This window comes from Polyodon spathula, chromosome 36 (assembly GCF_017654505.1).
Source record: "Polyodon spathula isolate WHYD16114869_AA chromosome 36, ASM1765450v1, whole genome shotgun sequence".
Taxonomy (NCBI): domain Eukaryota; kingdom Metazoa; phylum Chordata; class Actinopteri; order Acipenseriformes; family Polyodontidae; genus Polyodon; species Polyodon spathula.
The window spans coordinates 4,942,128-4,954,875 of record NC_054569.1 but is presented as its reverse complement, the minus strand read 5'-3'; the positions used below and the strand labels follow the sequence as shown (position 1 = coordinate 4,954,875).

The 12,748-nt window shown below is 53.4% G+C and overlaps 1 protein-coding gene across 1 annotated transcript in view; it reads right to left on the bottom strand.

Moving 5' to 3' along the window:
- Positions 1–164: 164 nt before the first annotated feature.
- Positions 165–12,748, bottom strand: part of LOC121303967 (serine/threonine-protein kinase SIK2-like) — a 13,101-nt gene continuing 517 nt past the window's right edge. The window contains exons 2-10 of the mRNA XM_041234869.1: positions 12,716–12,746; positions 12,235–12,387; positions 11,562–11,711; positions 7,209–7,440; positions 6,743–6,997; positions 3,822–3,985; positions 2,908–3,021; positions 2,091–2,182; positions 165–1,691 (exon numbers count right to left, since the gene is read on the bottom strand). Of these exons, the coding sequence (XP_041090803.1) occupies positions 1,211–1,691; positions 2,091–2,182; positions 2,908–3,021; positions 3,822–3,985; positions 6,743–6,997; positions 7,209–7,440; positions 11,562–11,711; positions 12,235–12,387; positions 12,716–12,746 (1,672 nt within the window). The 3' untranslated portion in view covers positions 165–1,210. The remainder of the gene's footprint in view (positions 1,692–2,090; positions 2,183–2,907; positions 3,022–3,821; positions 3,986–6,742; positions 6,998–7,208; positions 7,441–11,561; positions 11,712–12,234; positions 12,388–12,715; positions 12,747–12,748) is intronic.

Sequence of the window (12,748 nt, the reverse complement as noted above, 5' to 3'; positions counted from 1 at the left end):
GGTGAGGGGGTGGGATGGGTTACCTAGTCCTGTGATTTGAAAGGAATGAGGAAGGTGTTCTACAAGCTCTGCGCTGTGAAGACTCGATGCTGGAGAAGCACTTGACCCACTCAGAATTATTGCAAACAACGTCAAACAAGAAACGAAATGAAAAGCAATTGAAATGAGGTTTGAAGCTGGTTTCTCTTTAAGAAATAACTGGAAAAGTCCATACTGTACTCCACACAGTGGAACACAACAGCAAAGCAGCACAAACACTCACAGGACTTTGGTTTGTACCTTTTTGTATAAACAGGACTTTACCCAATAATCCAGACAAAAACCAAAAAATACAAATCCTCCATTTTAAATTAAAGAAAGGCACAGCACTATTACACACACGTGTTTCTTGAAAGGAACATTTCCATACAATTTCTAAAAGCCTAATTTATACAAAGCTTCATTAGACGACCAGCAATGTTAGAATTGGTTTTGTTTTAAAATACAGTTTTTTGTTTTGTTGATAAACAAGCACTAAACATTATGCAGCACCTCTAGAGACAGGAGCTGCACTCAGACAGGAAGCTCACTTCAGAGCTGCACTCAGACAGGAAGCTCACTTCCTGTCCACAGCTGATCTCGCGTCCCTGAACGGGTTACAGAGCTTCGATTTAAGTATTTCTTTTAAAATGACAGGGTTTTTTATTCTTTCAAATCCACTTCAATTTATTATCCTCACTGTAGAGTTCTACTTTTACACATTTCTGATATATCACAAGAAAATGCAAGCCCCTTTAATCAATCAAATAGAAAGATGAAACTTCACGTATGGTCAGTTGTAAAGGTTCAATAGATCTCCAGGCTATGACCGAGGATCTACAATAACCACCCTAGCAACTGTGCTGGGCTTCCTACAGTCGTGAAAGTATTGCTTTAATATTGCACAGCAGTGCCGCCTGTGTTAACCCAGCTCCTCGATGCTGAACAAGGCCTGTGTGCAATGTTTTTCCTATCTATAAAGTTGTTGTGCTTAAATTGAGGTGTACCTTCAGCGATGAAACTCTTGCTAAACGCTCCAGTCCCTCGCTGTGGTCCAAAGGGGTTCAGGGCGCTCAGTTCGTCGTTCGTACCCGTCTCATTTTGGTTGACCCTGTTCTCCCCGTCGCTCCTCCTCCTCTTCCCCGTGCCTCCTGCAGGTAATACTGTAGCGTTTTCATGTGGTGGTGTTTGCTTAGTTCACGAGAACAAAGCCGTTCTGGGGGTCTACAGTCTCCATCATTTCGCAGTCAAACAGCGAGCCGTGCAGCTCGGGCATGGCGAGGGGGGAGTTTCCTCCCAGGTGTGCTGGGTACTGATAGTGCTCTGGGGAGGGGGAGGGGGGCGGACCCAGCTCACAGGGCTGGTAGCTGTAGTTCAGAGCCTCCTGCTGTGGGGGGAGGTGGTACAGGTAGCTGGGTGTCTGGACTGGGTACTGGCCCAGGTAGGGGTCATACTGGAGCTGATGCTCTGCTGGGGGCTCCAGTACTGGGCTGAGGTACTGGCCCGGGGCCTGCTGAGCCTGGGCCTGGTTTTGAGGGCTCTGCTGGGCTAGCTGCACTGGGGCCTGGGGTGGCTGGTCCGGAGGTGCGTAGGAACCCTCTGCGATCTGCATCTGGTTGAAGTAGGCCTGCAGCTGGGACTGTTTCTGAAGGAAGAGCCGCTTCTGGTGCAGCCTGCGAGGAGGAGAGGGAGACAGGGTTGGACTGCTGCTCACAGCAGCCTGGACCCCTGTACTGTGTGGAAGAGCAGCAATGTGTAGTTAAGCACACACAGGCACAGTGGAATGAAGCAAAGTGAAAGAGCTGGTAAAGCGAAGGCAAGTATTGAAAAGCACAGGCAGGTATGGTAAAGCATTTAAAAAAAACATTGTAAACTATGGGAAACATTTACTATGGGGAAAACTGCAGTGCAAATTTCTAGTGGTGCAGCACAGGGGGAGCCAGCCGGAAACATGCTCAGTGTGGCACAGCGACTTTGCAATAAGCCGCACACATGCAACACTGCAGCGTGCCCCCCAGTCCAGAGCTTCAGCTCTCTGTGTGATCAAACCCCAGCCCGGAGCCTCCACATACCTGTGTTCTTGAAGCTGCTGCTCCAGGCTTCGCGGGCTTTCTTTGCAGTACATCTGACAGCTGTTCTGTGCCTGTGCTAATAGACTGGCTTCCTGTAGATTAGGAGGAGAAGAAAGACACACAAAGATCACACTTCATACAAGCCAAGGCTCAGTGCTCACTGCAGGTAAAGCAAGGCAGAGCACAGCACAGTGAAGCAGGGTAGAGCACAGCACAGAGACAGCACAGGCAAGCAGGGTAGAGCACAGCACAGAGACAGCACAGGCAAGCAGGGTAGAGTACAGCACAGAGACAGCACAGGCAAGCAGGGTAGTGCACAGAGACAGCACAGGCAAGCAGGGTAGAGCACAGCACAGAGACAGCACAGGCAAGCAGGGTAGTGCACAGAGACAGCACAGGCAAGCAGGGTAGAGCACAGCACAGAGACAGCACAGGCAAGCAGGGTAGAGCACAGCACAGAGACAGCACAGGCAAGCAGGGTAGTGCACAGAGACAGCACAGGCAAGCAGGGTAGTGCACAGAGACAGCACAGGCAAGCAGGCATTCATTATTTCTTGACTCTAGTATCCTCTTAATTAATATAATATAGATAGATAGATATATCTGTCTATCTATCTGTCTGTCACCTATGGTACGTTATTTTGTTGATGCATGAAATGAAATGTTTTGGATTTCATGTAAGTATTCGTGTATTTTCTTGTCCACGTGTGTGTTTTCTCATTTCTGTACATTGTATTGTATGTAAAGCGCTCTGAGACTCTTCTATTGATGTGAACTGCGCTGTATCAATCCACACTGACTGAAGCCCTGGACTCACCTGCAGTCTGTGTGTTAGGTACTGGGTCTCCAGGCTCTGCCTCCGGGACAGTAACTGAGGATGGATTGGGTTTTGGAACATTGCTACATTCTCCTGCTGCTGGGAAAGTTCACCCTGAGAGAGGAAACAAACACAGTATTAGCAACAGCCTGCCCTGGACTGAGGGGAGGGGAGCACTGCGTGTCCTCTGGTCCTGGACTGGGGGGAGGGGAGCACTGTGTGTCCTCAAGTCCTGGACTGGACTGGGGGGAGGGGAGCACTGTGTGTCCTCTGGTCCTGGACTGGGGTGAGGGGAGGGGAGCACTGTGTGTCCTCTGGTCCTGGACTGTGGGTCCTGGGGGGAGGGGAGCACTGTGTGTCCTCTGGTCCTGGACTGGGGTGGGGGAGGTCCTGGACTGGGGTGGGGGAGGGGAGCACTGTGTGTCCTCTGGTCCTGGACTGGGGGGAGGGGAGCACTGTGTGTCCTCTGGTCCTGGACTGGGGTGAGGGGAGGGGAGCACTGTGTGTCCTCTGGTCCTGGACTGGGGGGGAGGGGAGCACTGTGTGTCCTCTGGTCCTGGACTGGGGTGGAGGGGAGGGGAGCACTGTGTGTCCTCTGGTCCTGGACTGGGGTGAGGGGAGGGGAGCACTGTGTGTCCTCTGGTCCTGGACTGGGGTGGGGGAGGGGAGCACTGTGTGTCCTCTGGTCCTGGACTGGGGGGAGGGGGGACTGGGGGGGGGAGCACTGTGTGTCCTCTGGTCCTGGACTGTGTGTCCTCTGGTCCTGGGGGGAGGGGAGCACTGTGTGTCCTCTGGTCCTGGACTGGGGGGGAGGGGAGCACTGTGTTCCCTGGTTTCTGCTCAGTTCTTAAAGTATTGGTTCAGGTTGAACCCTATCGACTCCTTTTAAGATTTCAAACTTCATTGAGGCTCACCTGCTGCTGCCTGTCCTGGAGGTCTTGCAGGTGGGGTGCTGTGGACGTGAGGGCAGGGTCTTCACTGGAGCCCATTCGCTCGTACAGCATCTGCACCTTATTGAGCTCCAGGATCCCTTTGGTCCGCGCCAGGTTTTGGAGGTGCTGCCGGAATGCAACGATTCCTAAACGAGGATACAAACGTGTTACAAACGTGTTCTACCGCAGGCTTAACAAAGGCAGCGCTCCTTCCAGAACAGAGACCCTTCGTCTGATTGTGTGTGTCCGTCCATTACACTCTACAAGTGAACACAACAAATGCCTGGATTTCCACCCAACTTTCATCACACACTCCCAGCCTCTTACTGAAGCTTCTCTCATCGCACGCTCCCAGCCTCTTACTGAAGCTTCTCTCATCGCACGCTCCCAGCCTCTTAGCTTCTCTCTCGAAGCCTCTTACTGAAGCTTCTCTCATCGCGCGCTCCCAGCCTCTTACTGAAGCTTCTCTCATCGCGCGCTCCCAGCCTCTTACTGAAGCTTCTCTCATCGCACGCTCCCAGCCTCTTACTGAAGCTTCTCTCATCGCACGCTCCCAGCCTCTTACTGAAGCTTCTCTCATCGCGCGCTCCCAGCCTCTTACTGAAGCTTCTCTCATCGCGCGCTCCCAGCCTCTTACTGAAGCTTCTCTCATCGCACGCTCCCAGCCTCTTACTGAAGCTTCTCTCATCGCGCGCTCCCAGCCTCTTACTGAAGCTTCTCTCATCGCGCGCTCCCAGCCTCTTACTGAAGCTTCTCTCATCGCACGCTCCCAGCCTCTTACTGAAGCTTCTCTCATCGCACGCTCCCAGCCTCTTACTGAAGCTTCTCTCATCGCACGCTCCCAGCCTCTTACTGAAGCTTCTCTCATCGCGCGCTCCCAGCCTCTTACTGAAGCTTCTCTCATCGCGCGCTCCCAGCCTCTTACTGAAGCTTCTCTCATCGCACGCTCCCAGCCTCTTACTGAAGCTTCTCTCATCGCGCGCTCCCAGCCTCTTACTGAAGCTTCTCTCATCGCACGCTCCCAGCCTCTTACTGAAGCTTCTCTCATCGCGCGCTCCCAGCCTCTTACTGAAGCTTCTCTCAGCCTCTTACTGAAGCAGCCTCTTACTGAAGCTTCTCTCACCGCACGCTCCCAGCCTCTTACTGAAGCTTCTCTCATCGCGCGCTCCCAGCCTCTTACTGAAGCTTCTCTCATCGCACGCTCCCAGCCTCTTACTGAAGCTTCTCTCATCGCACGCTCCCAGCCTCTTACTGAAGCTTCTCTCATCGCACGCTCCCAGCCTCTTACTGAAGCTTCTCTCATCGCACGCTCCCAGCCTCTTACTGAAGCTTCTCTCATCGCACGCTCCCAGCCTCTTACTGAAGCTTCTCTCATCGCGCGCTCCCAGCCTCTTACTGAAGCTTCTCTCATCGCACGCTCCCAGCCTCTTACTGAAGCTTCTCTCATCGCACGCTCCCAGCCTCTTACTGAAGCTTCTCTCATCGCACGCTCCCAGCCTCTTACTGAAGCTTCTCTCATCGCGCGCTCCCAGCCTCTTACTGAAGCTTCTCTCATCGCACGCTCCCAGCCTCTTACTGAAGCTTCTCTCATCGCGCGCTCCCAGCCTCTTACTGAAGCTTCTCTCATCGCGCGCTCCCAGCCTCTTACTGAAGCTTCTCTCATCGCACGCTCCCAGCCTCTTACTGAAGCTTCTCTCATCGCACGCTCCCAGCCTCTTACTGAAGCTTCTCTCATCGCGCGCTCCCAGCCTCTTACTGAAGCTTCTCTCATCGCACGCTCCCAGCCTCTTACTGAAGCTTCTCTCATCGCACGCTCCCAGCCTCTTACTGAAGCTTCTCTCATCGCACGCTCCCAGCCTCTTACTGAAGCTTCTCTCATCGCACGCTCCCAGCCTCTTACTGAAGCTTCTCTCATCGCACGCTCCCAGCCTCTTACTGAAGCTTCTCTCATCGCACGCTCCCAGCCTCTTACTGAAGCTTCTCTCATCGCACGCTCCCAGCCTCTTACTGAAGCTTCTCTCATCACACGCTCCCAGCCTCGTTATCACTGGTTCTGCCACTAGGGGTGTGTAGCGGTCATTTTTGTCCCCTTCAGTAACTTTTTCCAATTAAAACTCACAATTGCCACAGTTGCAGAGGGGCAGAAATAAATGTTGCACACCCCAGTGGCCATTTCTAAAACTTCACTTCAGAAATGTCTTTCCAGAAACAGACCCAGCGCTTAAAAAAGCCAGCTAGTGAGCCTGGAAGACAAGGCAAGCAAATTGACAACATGCAGCACCAGCTGTCTGTTTTAAAATGAAAATCCAAGCTCGGTAGAACATGCGTTTCTTTAAAAACCACACAGACCTCTGTAGCGAATGGAAGTCCAAAAGATGCATTGAGTTGGTTTAACAGTAGGGAATAGGTGTTGAAATCGCTGTATCTGATTCCCAGCCCCCATCCCATCTGTCCTCTCAGTACAGCAGCAGAGGAGAAGTCATAGCAGCTGTGCAATAATGAAAGTGTCACCTCCCCTCACTCCCGAAACAAACCCGCTCTGAACGGACTGGAACGTCTTTACAAAGCAACAGCTTGTCTTACTGGAGCGCTTTCACTGTGGGAGTACAGCTGGTTTAAAGCAGGCTCAAGGGCTGAGTCACAGAGTGACAAATGGGTTTGCTGCTCTTTATTCAGAGGGATGCTGCTGTGTTTTAGTTCGTTGGAAAGGCAACTAGTTACTTAACTGTGTTCTGGGCCAGGTTCTGGATTCGCTTGCATGCCTTACTCTTAGATCGTCTGCTTGCACTTTCTCAGTTATTTCATTCAAGTGTGTGAATGAGAGGAGGCCACTTGGCCCAGCTAAGCTTGCCCGGTTTGTCGTCTCTTGTGGCGCTGTGCTGAAGCCCCTCCCCAGCGCTCACCTTGTGTCAGGGACGTGTCGGAGGCTCTCCGGCCCTCGCGGAAGCTCACAGGAGAGCGATTGTGTGCCTCTCGTTTCTGAGCGCTCAGGGCCTGCATCGCTGGGTTCGGGGGTCTTATTCCAATGAACGGAGGAGTCATTCTGCTTAGGCAGGGGGGCTCCTCCAGTAAGCTGAGGTCACTGTGGACAGAGTCCGTTTCGTACTCCGAGTCCATGCTGCCCAGAGAGGGGTCAGTGCTCATAGCAAACAGCTTCCCTGTGAGCGAGAGAAAGTGCTTTGTTATCAAAGTAGGACATGAGTCTGCAACACTGCTGTATGTGATGAAATGTGCAATGCTGACAGAACTGGGGCAAGTTTCAAACACTGTTCAAACAAAACCAGGCTTCTAAAACTCTCTGCTGTTCACGAAAGGCCTGCAAGTTATTTCTGACTTGCTGGTAAGTCCCGTGGTTTCTGCCAGACTCACCGGCTCCGGGGGCCATGCCGGGCTGGTTGCTGACCTCGGACAGGGTGTGCCTGCGCTGCCCATAGCGGCTGCTCTGGAAGGCAGTGCAGACCAGCAGGGGGTCCTCCTCACACTCCGGCCCCTCCGTCTCGATCCCCTCGTCGATGGAGGTCTCCATCATGTTGCTAGGAGACGCTGGGCAGCCCTTGCGGACCACTGGGGGGGGCAGGGGCTCCAGGAGGGATCCGTTCACCTGGAGAGAGAGAGCTACGGCTTGAGTTCAATACTGAATAAGGTAGGTGGGTTATTTATTAATTCATTCATTAGTCTATTAAATGTCGAGTGGATTAAACCATAGCTCTCTATTTGATGCCCTTCGTATTGTTGGCGTAATTCATTTTCAAAATTCCGTGCAAAACTTCACGCCCATAACAAAGCTTGAAGGGTCGCTAGACGATGTTTGTACTTGAATATATTAGTCTGTGTCTCGCCGCTGCCTCCAGTGGGCGGTCGTGTGCATTCTTTCTGTGCAAGCCCTGCCGTTCAGGGGGCATGTAGTGGTTTTCGTTAGCGCACCGCTGGCACAGGGATGGTGACAGGCGCTGCTTCTGAATGTGTGTGCATTTCTTTAGTAAGAAGGGAGCCAGGCGTTCCTGTTGATATTACAGGCAGTGTGTTTCCATTGCCGCAGTGAATACCTAAGCACTGTGTGTCGCTGTTTCTGCTGCAGTCCTGCCTGTCGCGGGATGACACTCGGAGCAGGAATCAGTCTGGAATGCACAGACAGGAAGTGTTTATTGGCTCAGAACCAACCGGAAAAGACTTCCCTCCCTTCGGATCTCTCGAAGGATCAGCTACAAGGGAGCGCGACCCTGATGACGTTATTACAACATTCACAACTATTAAACAGAAGTCATTTTCAATGCCTTCCAGTGGAAACGTTTGTCACTGAATTCATGCAGGTTTACAGTGAGGCTTGTGCGAGGTGCGCTGTGCAGTTCCATCACGCGTGTGTTTACAGTGAGGCTTGTGCGAGGTGCGCTGTGCAGTTCCATCACGCGTGTGTTTACAGTGAGGCTTGTGCGAGGTGCGCTGTGCAGTTTCCAGTTCCATCACGCGTGTGTTTACAGTGAGGCTTGTGCGAGGTGCGCTGTGCAGTTCCATCACGCGTGTGTTTACAGTGAGGCTTGTGCGAGGTGCGCTGTGCAGTTCCATCACGCGTGTGTTTACAGTGAGGCTTGTGCGAGGTGCGCTGTGCAGTTCCATCACGCGTGTGTTTACAGTGAGGCTTGTGCGAGGTGCGCTGTGCAGTTTCACGCGTGTGTTTACAGTGAGGCTTGTGCGAGGTGCGCTGTGCAGTTCCATCACGCGTGTGTTTACAGTGAGGCTTGTGCGAGGTGCGCTGTGCAGTTCCATCACGCGTGTGTTTACAGTGAGGCTTGTGCGAGGTGCGCTGTGCAGTTCCATCACGCGTGTGTTTACAGTGAGGCTTGTGCGAGGTGCGCTGTGCAGTTCCATCACGCGTGTGTTTACAGTGAGGCTTGTGCGAGGTGCGCTGTGCAGTTCCATCACGCGTGTGTTTACAGTGAGGCTTGTGCGAGGTGCGCTGTGCAGTTCCATCACGCGTGTGTTTACAGTGAGGCTTGTGCGAGGTGCGCTGTGCAGTTCCATCACGCGTGTGTTTACAGTGAGGCTTGTGCGAGGTGCGCTGTGCAGTTCCATCACGCGTGTGTTTACAGTGAGGCTTGTGCGAGGTGCGCTGTGCAGTTCCATCACGCGTGTGTTTACAGTGAGGCTTGTGCGAGGTGCGCTGTGCAGTTCCATCACGCGTGTGTTTACAGTGAGGCTTGTGCGAGGTGCGCTGTGCAGTTCCATCACGCGTGTGTTTACAGTGAGGCTTGTGCGAGGTGCGCTGTGCAGTTCCATCACGCGTGTGTTTACAGTGAGGCTTGTGCGAGGTGCGCTGTGCAGTTCCATCACGCGTGTGTTTACAGTGACGAGGTGCGCTGTGCAGTTCCATCACGCGTGTGTTTACAGTGAGGCTTGTGCGAGGTGCGCTGTGCAGTTCCATCACGCGTGTGTTTACAGTGAGGCTTGTGCGAGGTGCGCTGTGCAGTTCCATCACGCGTGTGTTTACAGTGAGGCTTGTGCGAGGTGCGCTGTGCAGTTCCATCACGCGTGTGTTTACAGTGAGGCTTGTGCGAGGTGCGCTGTGCAGTTCCATCACGCGTGTGTTTACAGTGAGGCTTGTGCGAGGTGCGCTGTGCAGTTCCATCACGCGTGTGTTTACAGTGAGGCTTGTGCGAGGTGCGCTGTGCAGTTCCATCACGCGTGTGTTTACAGTGAGGCTTGTGCGAGGTGCGCTGTGCAGTTCCATCACGCGTGTGTTTACAGTGAGGCTTGTGCGAGGTGCGCTGTGCAGTTCCATCACGCGTGTGTTTACAGTGAGGCTTGTGCGAGGTGCGCTGTGCAGTTCCATCACGCGTGTGTTTACAGTGAGGCTTGTGCGAGGTGCGCTGTGCAGTTCCATCACGCGTGTGTTTACAGTGAGGCTTGTGCGAGGTGCGCTGTGCAGTTCCATCACGCGTGTGTTTACAGTGAGGCTTGTGCGAGGTGCGCTGTGCAGTTCCATCACGCGTGTGTTTACAGTGAGGTGCGCTGTGCAGTTCCATCACGCGTGTGTTTACAGTGAGGCTTGTGCGAGGTGCGCTGTGCAGTTCCATCACGCGTGTGTTTACAGTGAGGCTTGTGCGAGGTGCGCTGTGCAGTTCCATCACGCGTGTGTTTACAGTGAGGCTTGTGCGAGGTGCGCTGTGCAGTTCCATCACGCGTGTGTTTACAGTGAGGCTTGTGCGAGGTGCGCTGTGCAGCAGTTCTTGTGCGAGGTGCGCTGTGCATCCATCACGCGTGTGTTTACAGTGAGGCTTGTGCGAGGTGCGCTGTGCAGTTCCATCACGCGTGTGTTTACAGTGAGGCTTGTGCGAGGTGCGCTGTGCAGTTCCATCACGCGTGTGTTTACAGTGAGGCTTGTGTGTGTTTACAGTGAGGCTTGTGCGAGGTGCGCTGTGCAGTTCCATCACGCGTGTGTTTACAGTGAGGCTTGTGCGAGGTGCGCTGTGCAGTTCCATCACGCGCTTGTGCGAGGTGCGCTGTGCAGTTCCATCACGCGTGTGTTTACAGTGAGGCTTGTGCGAGGTGCGCTGTGCAGTTCCATCACGCGTGTGTTTACAGTGAGGCTTGTGCGAGGTGCGCTGTGCAGTTCCATCACGCGTGTGTTTACAGTGAGGCTTGTGCGAGGTGCGCTGTGCAGTTCCATCACGCGTGTGTTTACAGTGAGGCTTGTGCGAGGTGCGCTGTGCAGTTCCATCACGCGTGTGTTTACAGTGAGGCTTGTGCAGTGAGGCTTGTGCGAGGTGCGCTGTGCAGTTCCATCACGCGTGTGTTTACAGTGAGGCTTGTGCGAGGTGCGCTGTGCAGTTCCATCACGCGTTTACAGTGAGGCTTGTGCGAGGTGCGCTGTGCAGTTCCATCACGCGTGTGTTTACAGTGAGGCTTGTGCGAGGTGCGCTGTGCAGTTCCATCACGCGTGTGTTTACAGTGAGGCTTGTGCACGCTTGTGTGCGCTGTGCAGTTCCATCACGCGTGTGTTTACAGTGAGGCTTGTGCGAGGTGCGCTGTGCAGTTCCATCACGCGTGTGTTTACAGTGAGGCTTGTGCGAGGTGCGTTTACAGTGAGGCTTGTGCGAGGTGCGCTGTGCAGTTCCATCACGCGTGTGTTTACAGTGAGGCTTGTGCGAGGTGCGCTGTGCAGTTCCATCACGCGTGTGTTTACAGTGAGGCTTGTGCGAGGTGCGCTGTGCAGTTCCATCACGCGTGTGTTTACAGTGAGGCTTGTGCGAGGTGCGCTGTGCAGTTCCATCACGCGAGGTGCGCTGTGTGTTTACAGTGAGGCTTGTGCGAGGTGCGCTGTGCAGTTCCATCACGCGTGTGTTTACAGTGCGCTGAGGCTTGTGCGAGGTGCGCTGTGCAGTTCCATCACGCGTGTGTTTACAGTGAGGCTTGTGCGAGGTGCGCTGTGCAGTTCCATCACGCGTGTGTTTACAGTGAGGCTTGTGCGAGGTGCGCTGTGCAGTTCCATCACGCGTGTGTTTGCAGTGAGGCTTGTGTGAGGCATGCTTTTTTAATCAGTTCTTTCCCGCTGCACACTTCAATGGCGGGGTCCTCAGGGGCCTCTCCTGTGTGTCAGTGGATCCCGGGGGCGGCCCTGCTGGCGCTCCACCAGCAGACACACTCATTCAATTAGCACCCGCAGCTGGGAAGCAACACACTCTGAGGAACACCCCTGACTTCTTCAACCCCATTCCACGGCTGTACCTGGGGTGTGCCAACAACATCGTCCTCCATGAAGCTGCTGTCGGCAGGGCCCGAGGATTGTGGGAAGGTGGGGGCCTGTGGGAGGATTGGGGAGTGGAGGAGCCGGAAACTCTGAGGCAGGAGGCTCACCTGAGTCCCTGCAGTGCTGACCTGCAATCACAGCAGAGACGAGTCAGCTTTTACACGGAACGCAGGTCTGCTCGGACCCACTGCCGTGGGCAGCGTGTTTTACAACAGTCATAATCCGTTTAAAAATATACAAGTGCACATACAAACAGCCTAGCGCTATGAGACAGGGCGCTCACAAACACAACCCTGCTTTCAAATACCCCAGTCATTCATTACTGTTATTTATAGATTTTTTAAAACTATTTGTCTATGTTTATCTCCACTGTTGGACTCTTCTTTTAAACCCTTGTCTTGCCTCTTATTAGCCCTATCAGCAGTAAGCCTGGTCTCTCTCTAGAGGAGTGACAAGCCTGGCTTTAGACCCATTCCTTCCCTCTTCTGAACAGCATCACCACTGCTTCCCCTTTTCTCCTGGCAATGTTTTGCTTGTTTAATTCATTTCATGTCGATTCTCCACCCCTGGAGTGATCTCTCAGTACTACTTTCAGAGTAATCTTGCTCATACAGTACACCCAGCAGCAGCAGCACCACCTCGGCTGGTTACCTTGGCGACAGTCGGCTCGGCGATGCTGCTTGGCCGTCGTTGCCGAGCGTCGAGCCGCTGGTCCACCGGGAAGCTGCTCCGGTGAGATTTCAGCCTCTCCACAAGCAGGTAATAAATAGCAGCAAAGTGATTGTAACTCTTTTTCTGGAGGGACTGTGAGGAGAAAGAGGGAGAGATTGATAAGGAAACCCTCAGGGAAGCAGGCTTTCTGAGTGAGCAGCTTCTCATTGGAACAGCACAGCCTGGCTGTCTCTTCTAGCAGTCTGCAGAACATGGGAACTGGGCTTGAGAAGGAGCTGTGTGCCACTGTCACTGCAGCCACTTACAATTCTGTGCAAGCAGCTTGGAACAGATTACTTTTTAAAAGTAACTGTGCATTACTGGAACAGATTACTTTGACTCCCCTGGAGAGCTCTGATATTTCCGGTGCAGGTGTCGTGTGTCAGTGTGTGCTCCTCAGTGCTCGTGTCAGTGTGTTTACCTCAATGGTCTTGAGCTGGTCAATCCCCAGGCT